Here is a 15,613-nt window from a genome sequence, read left to right as displayed (position 1 = left end):
TATAAAATAATTTATAGATTTTATTGTTATTACTTACAACAGAAGCTTGTATACTTGCAGTATATAATTAATAAAATGCATATCACATAAAACGTCGTAAATACTACATAACATATATTAGCCTATATTAATATTCACTGAAACAGCGTGGCCGATACAACTAACGCACTGTCTATTATAAATATCAAAAATATGGCTACTAGTTATACGTTTGTGCACCTGCCCTCGGCCGGACACGCCGACCTTTCGGCGTATTTAGCGAATCTCCTAATATCACAAGGATTTACTGCAAAATATATCCTAAATTGTACAAAAAGTTCGAAATAATATAATTGAATGCATAAAAAGCTAAATTGACTCATTTTGATATGTTTGTATGGAATAACGAATAAAAAATTAACATACTTGTGAATCGATAAAGCGATATTTTATACTGATTATCCGATTGCGTCACGATATATCTATAATAAAAAGATACAGTTTTACAAAATTAATAACGCATCTGCAAAGAAATACAACAATACTAATGTACTCCTCGAAAACTCTTAAGCGGTCTATTTTTATTTACTAGCATAGATTAAATAGAGGGCTTCAGTCTTGCTCCTAATCCGCACGATCCAAACGATCACATCGGGAGAGACGTTACGTTTCCTAATACTCTGTTTATTGCCATGCCATATTCAAAGCCGACGTAACTGGAAGGCGGCGTGGACTAGAGGTCGGTGCTCTCGTGCTGCGGGACCGGCGGCGGCGGCGCCGGCACCAGGGGGCGAGGGGGCCGCGCCGGCTGCGCGCGGGGGGACTTGGGTCCCTCCGTGATGTTGCCCTCCGACTGCGACAGCTGCCTGCTCGCGCTGCTCAAACTCTTCGGTTCCTCGAGGTCCGCGTCCTTCCCGCCGGAGCTGTGGGTACGCTGCACCGTGCTCCGCGGACCGTCCTCGTCGGCGGCGCCGCCCACCTGGATGACGGTCGGGTGCTGCTTGTCGACCGTGTAGATGTGCGTGCGCTCCAGCACGGTGGGCGAGGCCTCCGTGTTGTCGGAGAGCGAGGCGCGCGTGCCGCGGAAGCTCTGCGGACGCAGCGTGGCGGGCCGCTCGGGCACGGCGGGCTTGTGGCGCAGCTGCACGTCGGCGTCGGCGTCGGCGGGCGGCGGCAGCGTTCGCGGCGCGGCCACGGGGCGCGGCGGCGGCTGCGACGACGGCTTCGCGATCGGCAGCCGCACCGGCTTCTCCAGCGAGCTCCTTTCGGCCCCCAGCGACGCCGGCCCGCTCGCTGGGTCGCCTATGACCTTCATTCTAGTCACGACGCCCGTTTGGGCGGTCACGTTTTTCACGACTAGCGTGGATTCCTTGTCGCTTTTGTTTTCCACCGATTTTAAATTTTCAAATCTATCCTTTTCGAACTCGAAGCTCTGCCGCCGGGTGTCCGCGAGGTTTTCCCGGCTGCCGCTCCTGGCCGCTTCCTCTTTCATCGCTTTGTTCTGGCGATACGTCGAGCGATTGATCGTCTGCACTCCCGTGATGATTTTGCCGGTGTCTGAAATTACCGGCCGCGGAGGTTTCGCCGGTTTCTCGGCTTCTTTAACGACTGAGTTTAGATCTTTCGTCGTATCGGTGGCTTGTGTTTGCGCTTCTACTTTCTTGTTCTTATCTGGTGTAAAGTTCGGTGGCACCGGTGCGAGTGGTTTGTTTTTCCGTCGCATTATTGGTTTAGGACTACCGTGGGGAGGACTAGAATGATCAGATAAGGAGCTGTTCGACTGAGCCTTCTTCATGTCGTTATCTATTAATATTAAGCTAGTATCGTGACTATTGCTTCTCGAATGCCGCCCGGGTCCGTCTACTGTCACTTTCTGCGCAGTTTGGTGATTATAATCGTACAAAGATTTACTCATACTGTTGTACTCGCCATTTGACTGTTCCTGACTCAATGCTACGGTTTGGTTGTAGCCCTGGACGAAAGTAGGCGTGAAACCGTACTCGCAATGATCGGGCAGCAGGTCTTCTTTGGTAAACGAGATAAAGAAGTTAACGTCATCCTTGAAGAACCAGTCGGCGTGCTTGATGAGTAACTCGACGACGCAGTTGACTGCGGTCGTTATGTTCATATCGAAAGTGCTCTCGTCGGCGGCCCAGAGCAAGTTAGGCGCAATGACGATGGCCAGGTTTGAAGGTGTCATTTTGTTTGTGCTTTGATTTTGGGTCAAAGCAGACAAAAACTTTATGAGATATCTTAGATTTTGGAAGTTGGCATCGGGCAATAAATGTATGGCTTCCCAGAGAGCGTTGAGGCGGGCCTGTTCTGAAGGCTGGCGTGAAGCTAGGATAAAGTTTTCATATAGCCGATACGTCAATAGGGGCTCGGGTAGTTCTCTAAGGTAGGACTTTAAAACTGAGGCCACGACGTGCATATCTCTGTAATCTCGTGGCAATGGAACGTTGAAGAGGCCTGCGTCTAATGACAGTTTCATTCTTCGCACCTTTGATGTACCTGGAGAAAAGACAGTACACTCAATTGGCATATTATAATCTATTTTATTAATCGTGAGATATTACGAAGTTATGCGTTAATTAAGAATATAATATTCTTCCTTTGTCATTTACTAATTTAAGATAGTAAATTAAGGATCACTTGTACGAACATTTTTCACGAAGACAAACTGTTACCATTTAGTATTGTATTCTTTATCAGAAAAACCAGAGTCTCTCAATCATCGGTTTTCATTTTTACTATACCGTCAAACAGCAATAGGCTTATTTTTGTAACGAACGCGCTATTTTGCTAAATACAGGATTAGGTATTACATTAAAAACGCATACTGTTAAAATGGGTTGTATTGATCGGTCAAGAAAATATAAGAGTATAATGTACAAAAGGTAGTTCTAGACAGTTGTAACGTAAAACATAGTGTTTTGTTTCTTCTATGAAGTTATTTATTAAAAGTGAGTTATATATTTCGTACTCGAGGAACTTCCTTCTTTTTTATCTTTATATACCTTGTTTGAAGATGTTACAAGATTTTTTTCGATGGCAAATAATAGCGATATAAAAAAGGTTCAAACGAAATCGTCAACTAACTTCCTACTTACTTAATAAATATGTATCTCTGCGATACGAAAAACAAGGCAGATACCTACGACTTAAGTGTATTTTTGGTATAATATGTACAGCGCCAATCACTTCACAACATCCTAACTTCATTGTTATGTTCCGGTTTAAGCGAGTGAGCCAGTGTAACTACATGTAGCAAAGGATATAACCCTATGTTTCCAAGTCATTTGCCAGTCCTCCTAATGAACATAACAAACGTCAGTCTATTGATATAATGGTTATTCCTTTAATACTGACCGCCGGCGATTCTGAAGAGCCCCTCCTCGTTGAGCGCAAGCTCGTGCAGCGTGCACACGCACAGCTCCACGGGGAAGGCGATGGTGCGCGCCGTCACGCGCAAGTGCTCCTCCAGCGGGTACCCGAACACGGGCTTCACCGAGCTGTCGTCTGCAACCGTGGAAATTAATTACTCATACTTCCTTAGATAAACGAATTGTCAAAACCTAACTTAACCATCTGCTGCATATATTGCGGACATTGGCATCACAGGATACTCTTTGCAATGCCTAATTATTGCCCACCATAAGATTTACACAAAATAGAGGAATACCTATGTTAAAATAATACCATACAATCCTATTTCGACGTTTAAAAAAATAAATTACACAAGAAAAATAATAATAATTTGTATTATTTAGTTTTGCTTGGTTGAAATTCGAATTCTATAAATCGATTTTATGCCACAATGGCAAGTTATGAAACGATAACAAATCATCGACGAGTCGGTGTTACATATAAGAATCAATACATAAGAGGCCGTGCAATTATCTAGTAAAGATCGATACTACAATTGATTGATAAACACAAATAGTGTAATGATTAAACCATTTTGTTTTCTAACATTGATCATAGTTTTATTGATTAAGATAAAGGTCATCACATCACGGATTATAAAATTTCGAAACATATATAAGATATTTAAAAATTTTGACGCACGTACTATAAATATACGTAGGGTCATACACTATATTTTGTTACCCGATTACTCAAAGTTAGTAACCCTATGCTAGGTTCACAGAAAACATTTCAACGTAAACTAAAAAAACATCTTGGCGTTAATTATTTATCGAATTCACATACTATGGAAACGGAACGAAGTTTTTCTTTTTTACATATGCATTTGACAACGTCTTGAAATACCTCTGTATCAATATTCTCCTGTTGAGGAAAGAGTTTTGGAGTTAATTCCAACTCGCTGCTCCAATGCGAGTTAGCGGACACTGATATGGGAAATATAATCTGAATGAAATATTGAACAATGTAAAGTAATTGATTCTTTCAGGACGCAGGAGATACATGAGACTCGAATATTTTTTTCTATTCAAAAATATGACAATAACATATTCGAAAAAATGTTTCTTTTTATCAACCAATGTTTAACACTTGTAATTTAAAATAAAAACGAAATATGTTTTGGGACATAATTATGTTAAATAACAGACACAATGAAATAAAATAAACAACGTTGAGAATAATAAAGTGACAGTGCCAACAATGTTATTAAAAATCCTGCCTTAATTAAAACAATAACAAAAATAAAGTTTAAATAATATCATATAAATATCGTAAACGTAGAGACGGAGAGAGTTAAGAAAGAGAGGGAAAGGTCGCCTGGAGGAGCATAACGCATTTTCCTTACGTGACAATATTTGCCAATTCATTGTACTGTGAGAAGCGTAAAGGAACTTCGTTCCAAAAATATTTTTATTAGATTTTATAAACAGAAGTTAGCCTTCCATCACTAAGATTAAAACCGAGGTGACAAATGGCTATAAAAGGAACTAAATTAATAATTTTGTAGGTACTTTTATAGGTTTAATTAATTGCATCTATTAATATAGCCCTCGTTTTATTAATCGGTGTCGTCGTCTAAAATGTGCCTTTATTAATACTAAGATGCTGATTACAGTCAAGACTTTTTAAAAAAGAATAATGTACCTCATAACTGAGTAACAATACGTAGCATTTCAAAGCTTCAATTGGAATTAAGTGGTGACTTATAAAAAAATACATCATAACCTAGGCAAATTAATTATTGATTAAATTATTTTTAAATAACAATTTTGAACTGGCAAGGGTTAACGGTTGTCATTGTGTATCCGAGTCATTAATTATTTTATTATATAAAAAAAAACTCACTTATAAACCTCTCCAGCTCGGGCACCGTGTCCGCTAAGGAATGTAGAGCGGATTCATGGTAGGCTCGTTGCAGCTTCACATATTGCAGCAGGGTGTGTGCGAGCTGCGCCTCCTTCGCGACGAGTGCGAACATGTCCGCAGCAAGCGCGTCACGCGCCGCCTCCACTTTGTTGCCAGCATCCTCTAGTTCTTCTTTTGCAGCATTCAACTTGGTAGGATTTTCTTCTTTCTGCCTTTCTAAATGCTATTTAACAACAATTGAAAATTAAGAAAATTCATATTTTTCAAAATTCTGTTTTGGGCTGTTTTTTTTTTTACTTATAAGATGTAGTATAGTGTATAAGATGTAGATAGTATACTGGATTATGAAAATGTAGTTGGAAAAGAAACCAGACTAACGGTATAGTTTGGGTCAAATGTTGACGTATTTCCCTATGTTTACTATCGTGATTCTCCGACGATTAGCCGATGGTTGGCCGCTTATGCGGAGTGCCCATACTGCCCATGGTTGCCGGAACACGAACCCTCTCTTACTCTTCATGATATGAATCTCTAAGACCTCTGCTATAAAACCTCGTCCAGTCAGATTGACAGACAGACAGGACTGTACAGTGCCATGGATCGCATTTCGGCGTATAGCCTCCAAACTAGAACGGTTCCCTGGGTTCAAAGAACCCTCCGGCAGAAGAATAGTCTTAGCAAAACCGCGCATAGCCCCGATTCATTCTCCCAGGTCAAATTTAATCTATCCGGCATCAAACGAGAAGATTTTGAATTTCCAATACGATTACGATATAATATAAACATTGCAACAATGTTTAAATCTTCCGACGACGTCATTGTTTGACGCCACGTCTACTCATATTTGAAGTCGTTAAAGACGCCCTTTTCGGCACAAAGGCTGCCGTTTACGGCAAATTTGCTGCGAGCACGTTGCTTGTTCCTATGCTTTGTACTTATCCTCCTCGCAAATTGCCAGTGTGATAAAAGCCTTACAGTAACAGAATATGACAATTGCGTGATAATTGAGACGCTCGAAAAATATTTGTATAATTTTTCGAAAGCGAATGTAAATGTCAAGAAATATTTAGATGCAAATATTCAGAATTCGCGCAATTATGTGAAAGCAGCAATCATCTGTTACATCACTTTTCTAGTACAAAACTGCGTCATTGGTCTTTTGCTCGTGTAACTTATACGATTCGAAAATAATGTCTCTATCTATCTCTTCTTTACTTTCTCCCGCCCTTTTTGTATTCATTATTAATATTTTAATTAATAAAAGGAGTAATAAAAGTTAGGCGTCTAGTTAAAACGAAATCTCCTTGCTCTTGCTCTCTTCGAAAACTTTCGATAGTGGTAGTTAAAGTTATAGGTCGATAAAGAACATATCCATACGATTATTTTATTTATGTAATGAATTATATTACTTACAGTTTGTTTTGTAACTTAATCTCGAGGCAATTCAACGTAAGACAAGGAAAAAAGGTTGTCCTGCACAACAGAGGATTTTGATAGCAGGCCTCTTCTGCGAACTTATTCAAATAACCACATAAATTTATTAATAATAGGCAAAATTTTGCTATACGTATTATTAATAATATAGAAAATTTAATGGTCTTCTTGTCAAAATTTTGTTTTATTCGCAAATCTATTCAGTGATGCTGTAATGCGGAGCGATTTACCATTGGAGGTACCACTCATCTGTTGCTCAGAGCTACTGCCGGTTTTCTAGCTCTAAGATATGATGACGTTTTAATCATCTCCCATATTGGTCAAACTACTTACAACACGTTAATTTGCACTATACAAGGCATAGATGTACGTCAATATTCTGAACCTTAGATCGAATCAACAGATGATAAAGTATAGACCACATGGTGTGTTACATTTTTCAATTCTTAATAATCCTTTTATAAAATTCTGTGCTATCATTTTTACCATAATTATATTTCATGTGTATTTTTTTCATAATTCTAAGTGGTTTTGGTAACTTGTAAATAGCTATACTAATTTAAAAATGGCATTAACTTTTAAATCAGAGACCGACATATGAATTAAATTTGTTTTCGTAGATTAAACACGACTAGTGAGTCTCCCGCTATATTTATTATAATAATATTATTCAAAAGAATTGGAGTTTGTCGATAACACATTACACATTAACAGCCTTTAAATTTCCCACTGCTGGGATAAGGCCTCCTTTCTCTATGAAGAAAAGGTTTGGGGATATTCCAATGCTGGATGAGGATACACATGAGGCAGAATTTCGGTGAAATTAGACACATGCAGGTTTCCCCACAATACCAAAACATATCCATACAAATGCTTCACCGCCGAGCATGAGATGAATTATAAACAAAAATTATTCCTTTCACTGTTTAAACTGACTGACAAGAATGACAAACAATTTATATATTTTTATTTGTATGAGTAATTCTGATTTAAAGGTGAAATGAATGTAATATGGCCCTACTGATTATACAGTTGTTATCTTATCCTACAGTACAGTTTTGAGGTTTAATTTCAAACATTGTACTTATCTATACACCTCAGCATCAACAAGATTAATAAAAGATAAGGTTGTTTTACCTTTACTCAAAAAATATATATATATTATATTTAATATGGAACTTGTAAAATGTACATGTAATATTTTTCTGTTAATTTAGTTAACATTAATAGCATAATTAGTACTGTAAATAATGCAAACACTATTATCTATTAATAAAGCAATACAAATAGGTTAGTAGTTTATTAATAATAATAAGTCATTACTCAATAATTCAATGGAAACAAATATCATAATATAACAATTACTGTGTATTTTTTGTCATTATACTAATTGTATATCTAATTATATTATACTAATACTGATTTGTTATACATAATATGGCTCAATGTATAAGTTATTGTACATTACAGTACAGCTTTTTATATTGTTAGTAATGAATTAAAAAAATCTTAGCTTTCATATCACATATAATTATTTATAAAAGAGATATAGACAAAACATATAAGAGTCTTCACCCGCAGTTTTCTAGAGGTGTAATGTAATTAACTAATTATGAAAAAGTAGCTTTTGTCCTTACTTAGGGTTCAAGCTTACTTCTTATCAAACTTGGTTCACCGGTTAAGCCTTGAAACCGTAACAGGCAGACAACTAGACAGAGTTAATTTCACTTTTATATAGTTTAAAGATATTATTTTATGTTTGAAATAACATAAAATATAAGTTTAAAAATTTAAATAAATTAAATTGATTTCATACATACATAAGGTGTGGTTTTTCAATGTCAAAATGAATTCAGGCAAAATAATGTTTAATAATAATTTAACCATATAACAATATGTATTAGAGTCATGTATATTTACTGTTTATTTTATAATATTCTTTCAGTTGAAGGCTAAATTACTCAGTATTATTGTATGTTATTCTTTATGATATTTCTATATTGTGCTGTATGCTGAGTTGCATACAGGGCATGTATTTGAGAGGAAAGGAGTAAGTGTTACATAGTCTTTGTTAAATTGTGGTATAAACCATCACTATACCAAAAAGTAGTATAGTAACAGAGATCCATCCATAGATTTTCACAATTTTTTCAAGTTATAAAATTAGTAGGATTATGATAAAGGTTTTAATTAAAATTAGATAATAAGACCTCAAACTCATCTCTACAACAATTATTAGAAATATTTAACAGGATTGTTAAAAATATTGCATTTCCATAACAAATCTCATCACAAGTACTTACAATAAATTCATTTTTATAAAAATAAAACTAGTATTTTAAAATGATAAGTAATGCAAAATTGTCCCACAAGTTATTTATATCACAGGCAGTGATATCAATTGATAGTGAGTCAGTTGAAACCATTGTTATGTTTTTGCAATATCAAAGAGATAATGTGTTCTGTGATAGTACTCACATGATATCGGCTGGCCGCTGATTCTTTTTCACTCATGAGTCTGCTGAGTTGTTTTTTCGCTTTCATTATTGCGGGAAGGTCTTGGTCACCAATAGTTGTTAATGGGGCACATACAAGTTGTTCTACTTTGAGCTCATGTTCAGCAATTTCATTAGCAAGAAATTTCTCTGTTTTTCCTAAAAAAAATATCATGTTAACACTTGTCAATATTAATTATTTTCTGTTTATAGCAAATAATATTTAAATCTCACCACATTCATAGAGTATGTATTTTAAAATACTGTCATCATCATCAAAATTGCTGGCTTCGCACATTGAGAGTCCTAGCAGGTACTCGGGAAGTTTTTTGAGTCTCTTTTCACGGGCTGCTGGATCTTGCCCTTGTGTGTTTCCAGCACCAGTAGATAACCGTTTGCTAATAAGTTGTAGAGCATTCCGAAGATGCTCCACTTTTCTATCAGCTGTTTGCAACTCATCAGTCAGTGCTTCACCCTTGCCACCCCTATTTAAATTAAAATTGCATTTTATGACTTTAATTTAATGACTAATATTAGACAGATATATTGTGCTTAACTTGATAAGTGTTAACAATTTCGTTTACATAAATACCGATTAATTTGCTAATTTTAATAAATAATAAAGAAGAATATGTATAATTTATTTATTTTCTTTTTGTTATTTATAATACAAAATATCATGTCTAATATATTATTGGTTTAATATAGACGGTCCGACAACAAAGCGGTCAAAATCTTATCTGATATTTGATAATACATGTACCTTGAAAAGGTTTGGTCAGCGAGTTGCTTAACCCTGTAGAATTGCTTCTTCATTTTAACTATTTTCTATTAATTTCTTAAACGTTACAAGGTCATTGGACTCAGCCAAGTCAATAACAATAAAAAGATCAAGATCTCTCGCCGAAAAGAACGTAACTAATGTCAGCACGTCAATGAGATCATCTTCGGTTGCTGTGCGATAGAAATACACTACCAAACACTATATAGATATTTTTAATAAGGCACTACATTTCAAAATTTACTTTTATTATTATTTTATGTAATGTAATTTTACTTTTTAAGCATAATTTTCAGTAATCACTGTGAATCAGAAAAATAAAGTCCACAGATATGTAAATCACAAGTCAGAAACTGAAGTTTGCTGGACTGTAAGCCACAGACTACACACAATTACAAAGAGTAAAGAATTATTTTTTTATAAGAAAACAACACAGATAAATAAAGTAATTTTAGTATAAAATGTGTGTCATGTCTGATTTTATGTAATTTGATTTACCCTTGCTCTTTAGGGGAAAATAACATATGGAAATAGTGATAAAAATTGCTTTTTCCAGAAGTGCCAAAGATATTTTAATATAAATAGCTTTATTTTTCTATAATATAGTACGTAGTAGTTTGACGAACAACATGATTTTGTTATTTTTATATTAACTTTTAAATTCAAATTGAGTTTCTCAATCAAATTCCATTGGTTCCTTGTTGTGCCAACTTCCACACACAAATTATAAAGTAAAACAATTTTGGGGTAGTTTGTAGAGGGGATCGACGAAGTTCTCCATCCCATATTCAAAATAAGCCTGTGCCCCGAAACTTGCTCGCGTCATACTGGATAGGTTTTTTTATTAAAACGCAGATGAAATTATTCTTACCTTTGTATATATTAATAAGTTTTTAACAAATAAATAAAAAAATGTTCAAACAATTCAAGTCTTTTTTTTGTATTGTATATAAATGGTACATTGTTATTAAATTTTCTGTGAATCATTATTTTGAAATACTGAGAGTGCCACTAATTTTTTTCCCTTGACATATATATCGATAAATAGGCAATTTTCGACATCATTACTATAATTATTTAACTTTTTTATTAATCACAAAGTAAATTGTTAGGTTTTAGTATGATTTTTTTTTTCTTTTCTTAATGTATTTTATAAAGAATGGAAAATATTACATACTAATAAGATTACATAAAGTTCATAGCATATTTTTTTTAAATTTGCGTTAATAAATAGAAAAAATAAACCTATAAATATTATTTAACCTGTCCTGTAATATTTTAGTACTCACTTGCTAAAAAAATTAGGAAGTCTGTTGTTCCAAATACATTTTCAAAAAATGTTGATTTATTTATATGTAGTTGATCTGTTCATACATACAACAATCACAATATTAATAAAAGCCAGTGTTGACAACTTGGCAGTTTCCACCCACATTAAGGGAAATTAATCAGCAGTTTTTAGGAGGTACATTTAAATAATAAAAGAAAAGTATAAAAATGTTAAAAGTGTATGCAAATATAGTTAAGAAATTAACATTAAAAATTATTTAAACTCATATTTCAAAATTCCTCTCAAACAATACAATAAAAACTAGGTGTTTTAAATAAATAAATAGAGTTAGATATATATATATATATACTGCAACCTATTGTACGTCCAACATGGGTTTTTTGCGATGTAATTTGACGTCCACCTACTTACAACGTCCGGTATACGGATGCAAAAAGGGAGACAGCGTCTATTCCCTCCGCCTTTGTTTCCTCGTTACAGAAATATGAATATTGCAAAAAAAAAAAATTGGACGTCACTTCAGTTCCAATTTGACTATACTAAATCCGCTATAAAAATATATATATTATAATCTATCATTCATCAAATATTGAAAAAAATATACACAAGTAACAATCATATACAGCAAAATAACAAAAACATTAAAGAACTCATATCATAAGCAACCGACTATCCGTATCCAATTCTAATTATTCTGTCAACTAAATATGGCTGCCTCGCCGCCCGCCTGTCATATCTTTTCTTCTGCCACGTCGTCTGTCCGGTGACGTCACTTCCCCGCTTTATGATATACTACAAACAGTTCTTGATTAATATATCTTCACTTTTAATATAATAATATTTCACTTAACTACGTAAATCCACTTAAATTTGACTTTCAAAGTAACGAAAACAGTTTTGCCGACATTCAAAACGCCATTTTTTGATGAACGAATAATTAAAATGGAGGCCTCACTAAGGATGTTCGTTAAACGAATGGAGAATGAATAAATGTATACGGATAAAAAATATATTATTTTAGTTTTAACATACAGTTTAGATTTTTTTTTAAATATATATTTATTTAATTGGTTATAATATGGATTTTAATATAATATAGAAAGTTACATATTGTTCGATAAAAATGTTATTATTTTATATAGTAAGATATAGACAAAAAATTTAAAATAATTAATTCATTTTACAGAAATAAAAAATCTTAAAATATAGATCAGTTTTATGCAAAGCAACACTTAATTTATAGTTTTGAAAATAATACAAAAGTAAGATATTATTCGGAATTATCAAGTTTTTTTCTTACGACCTGGTTTTGTTTAAGCGAACTGTAATTGTAACCGATTTAGTATTTACCATGTTGCTATCTAAAAATTTGAATATGTACCTTTTTCTTGCAATTTACATAAAAATTACGTAAAACCAATAAAATATATCGTTTCTTAGCATTCTTTACCTATTCACTCAATAATTTTCTCCTCACTAGTGTAACTAAAATGTCATGTCAATTCAAGGTCAAAGTTTTTTATTTATCTTTTATCCTATTCCCATTGGAATAGAGTATACATAGTTCCATTTAAAGTTGATCAGTAGGAGAACATTCTGTAGGAGTGGGCATCACTGATATAAACAGATTTACATATACATTACATTTTTTTTTTTTAATTTTATGACAAAAGCAGAACATTTGTATAAAATTATCAATTATTTAGAGTCCCATATAGTTCAATTCCATAATTATATTTATGAAGTTGTTATTATAATATAATAATGATCACATAAACATAAGAATTATTATTAGTGTCACAATTATAAACTTAAATCCTAAATAATTGTTGTTAACCTTATATGTATATGGAAAGATTGTTTTTAATATTCAAAGTGAGAGCTTAAATTTTTTGCTTAAAAAATATTTTACTGTTTTTTATATTGACCTCCTTGAGGAAAACCTTTCGATCCTTTTTGATTTTGGCATGCATGTAAATGCATAGGCCCCGGACTTTTACCTCTAGATTGATTCCCAGCATTTTGAGGCCCAGGGCCCTTTGGTCTTTGATTTGTTTCTTTAACAAAGCCTTTTTCTTTGTTTTTAGAGAATGGTTGATTTTTTGTAACATTACATTTAAATGATAATTTTCCATCTTTTATGAAATGCGAAAGCATCGTAAGTGGCATAACACCACATCTTGCTTGGCGGAATATTTCATTCACATCAAATGCATCATTAAAACATTTATCTGTAAATATTACTGTCCGTTTATCATCTTGCTTGCTTGTAATATATATTCCATAGACATGCTGCTGTGCAGCTTTCCTGCTTCCGATATGCTGCACAACCCAGTAAGCCATTTTTTGACAAGTATCAACCTTAAAGGTTAATAAAAATAAAAATTTGCCTTGAGGTATCAGATACATGTATCTTTCGTCAACAGAAATTGAGATATTATTAATTTTAATATCATTATCAGTATTCATGTAACAGTGGTCAGGATGACGTTCCTTGAAATGATTCAGAATATCTTTTAATTTTCCTGTAATCAATATAATTAATTTTTAGAATTGGTTTTTGACAATCAATTTTGTAAAGTCTATAATGCATATAGTTAATATGATGACTAGTTATAAGAGAAATAGTATTATTTACCTGCCCAAGAGCATCGTCCAAAAACAATCCCAAGGGGACAAGTCATGTCACGGAATATACACTCCTTGAGATGATCTTCCAAGTTGGTAGAGACCATGATATACATACAGCCAGATGATCGATTAAGACAGGGTACAGTAGCCTAAAATTTATTAATTGGTTTTAAATGCAATTTTATAAATAACTTAGGTAAAGCCATTTAAGCTTTAAGGATTACCTCATCAGTCACACCTTTAAGAGGACAGTCCTTGCGGAACGCCTAAACAGCGCTTACTATTTTCAAAATATCTTAAAACTGGAGCATTGATTATGTATGAAAAAATACATTTAGTATCTTAATAGATAGATCTCAAGTTTCACCACATGATATTTATAAAATTTGTATCAATAACTTAGTAAATTCATCGTCAACATAACTCCAAACATTGAAATCGACCTTTTCTAATAATAGCTAATACATTAATCGTAATTAAATGTATTTTTATAAATCCTACGTTATGAACGCGCAATGAAAATTTAATTTATTTGTTGCACCAACAACAAGCAACTAATTGTCTCCGGGGATGCGTACGATACACTGCACAATGCAACTGTATTATTGGAAGGTACCTATGTGTGTGTTCTAAAATAAATTCCCACGCTTACAAACTACGCTCTTAAGAACAAATATAGCAAAGAATAAATATTAACATAATCAAATAAACCTTAGAAATTAATTCTTCCAGCTGCCAGTTTCTCATTTGAGTCATTGCTTGACGACAGATTGGACAAATTGGTGGCAGCAAGATCCTGGTGCAGGAGTTGCAGATACTGTGACCAGATTGGCATTGAAATATGGGCGCTGACATGACATCCATGCAAACTGGGCACTCCGGTAGCTCTACTGCTACAGGTCCCATCCTACAAATTAGATTATTAATTAATATTTAAAAGGAAAACTTTATTATAGTTCAACTAAATGTATTAACTTTACAAAAGTAATTTAATTGCATCAATATTTTTGTGTAAGAGGTAATAAATATCATCATCATAACAATTAATTATATTAAAAATTTTAACAAGTTCAGTTGTTCAGTTACTTTATGAGTACTCACTTTTTATTAACTTGCGCCTTAGCCATGATGTTTGATGACACCAACCAGAATGATTCTGTAATTAATGTTAAAATCACAAATACACTTCAATGGAACCGATTAAATGATATTAAAAATAATGTACTTCAGTTTAAGTACTCAGACGAATTAGTCTTAATTATGTTTTTATTGTTATCTTATTATTACAACGAAAAAAGATTGCCTTAGTTTAGTTAGAACTTAATTGCAACCTTCTGTAATAACTTATTCCTATATATCGATATAAACTATAATACACAGCCCCGCTAATACATTATAAAGTTGGCTATTGGTTATGGAGAATAAGATATAGTCAGAATATATATATTATGTATGTACCCGTTTATCAATAATGCAAAGTACACTGTGATTCTTATCTGGTACAGTTGTAGTAGGTTACACATATAGATTATAAAAACAAAAAATGCATGCAATCTGGGGTAAGTACCTTTTGTAAACAAAGACAAAAGTTCGAATTTCCAATTTTTCAAATTCCTAGCGCAGATCACTAGTGGTTTAGATAATATATAAAAAATTAAAATGTATTAAATCCACAATTTCAGTGAATAAACTATTCACATTCTATTTATA

At 33.7% G+C, this 15,613-nt stretch overlaps 1 protein-coding gene and 1 pseudogene across 1 annotated transcript; both read right to left on the bottom strand.

Moving 5' to 3' along the window:
- Window positions 1-7: 7 nt before the first annotated feature.
- On the bottom strand, window positions 8-10,373 carry LOC113394946 (rho GTPase-activating protein 44-like). Its single transcript, XM_026632433.2, has 6 exons — window positions 9,964-10,373; window positions 9,435-9,685; window positions 9,184-9,359; window positions 5,251-5,494; window positions 3,349-3,498; window positions 8-2,490 (listed from the first exon to the last, which is right to left on the bottom strand). The coding sequence occupies exons 1-6, from the start codon at window positions 10,014-10,016 to the stop codon at window positions 713-715; spliced, it is 2,652 nt and encodes an 883-aa protein (XP_026488218.1). The 5' UTR covers window positions 10,017-10,373; the 3' UTR covers window positions 8-712.
- Window positions 10,374-13,365: 2,992 nt separating this feature from the next.
- On the bottom strand, window positions 13,366-15,232 carry LOC113395040 (E3 ubiquitin-protein ligase SIAH1-like; annotated as a pseudogene).
- Window positions 15,233-15,613: the final 381 nt, after the last annotated feature.

Source organism: Vanessa tameamea, chromosome 9 (genome assembly GCF_037043105.1).
Source record: "Vanessa tameamea isolate UH-Manoa-2023 chromosome 9, ilVanTame1 primary haplotype, whole genome shotgun sequence".
Classification (NCBI taxonomy): domain Eukaryota; kingdom Metazoa; phylum Arthropoda; class Insecta; order Lepidoptera; family Nymphalidae; genus Vanessa; species Vanessa tameamea.
The sequence above is the reverse complement of the archived record's forward strand: the minus strand, read 5'-3'. Positions and strand labels throughout refer to the sequence as shown.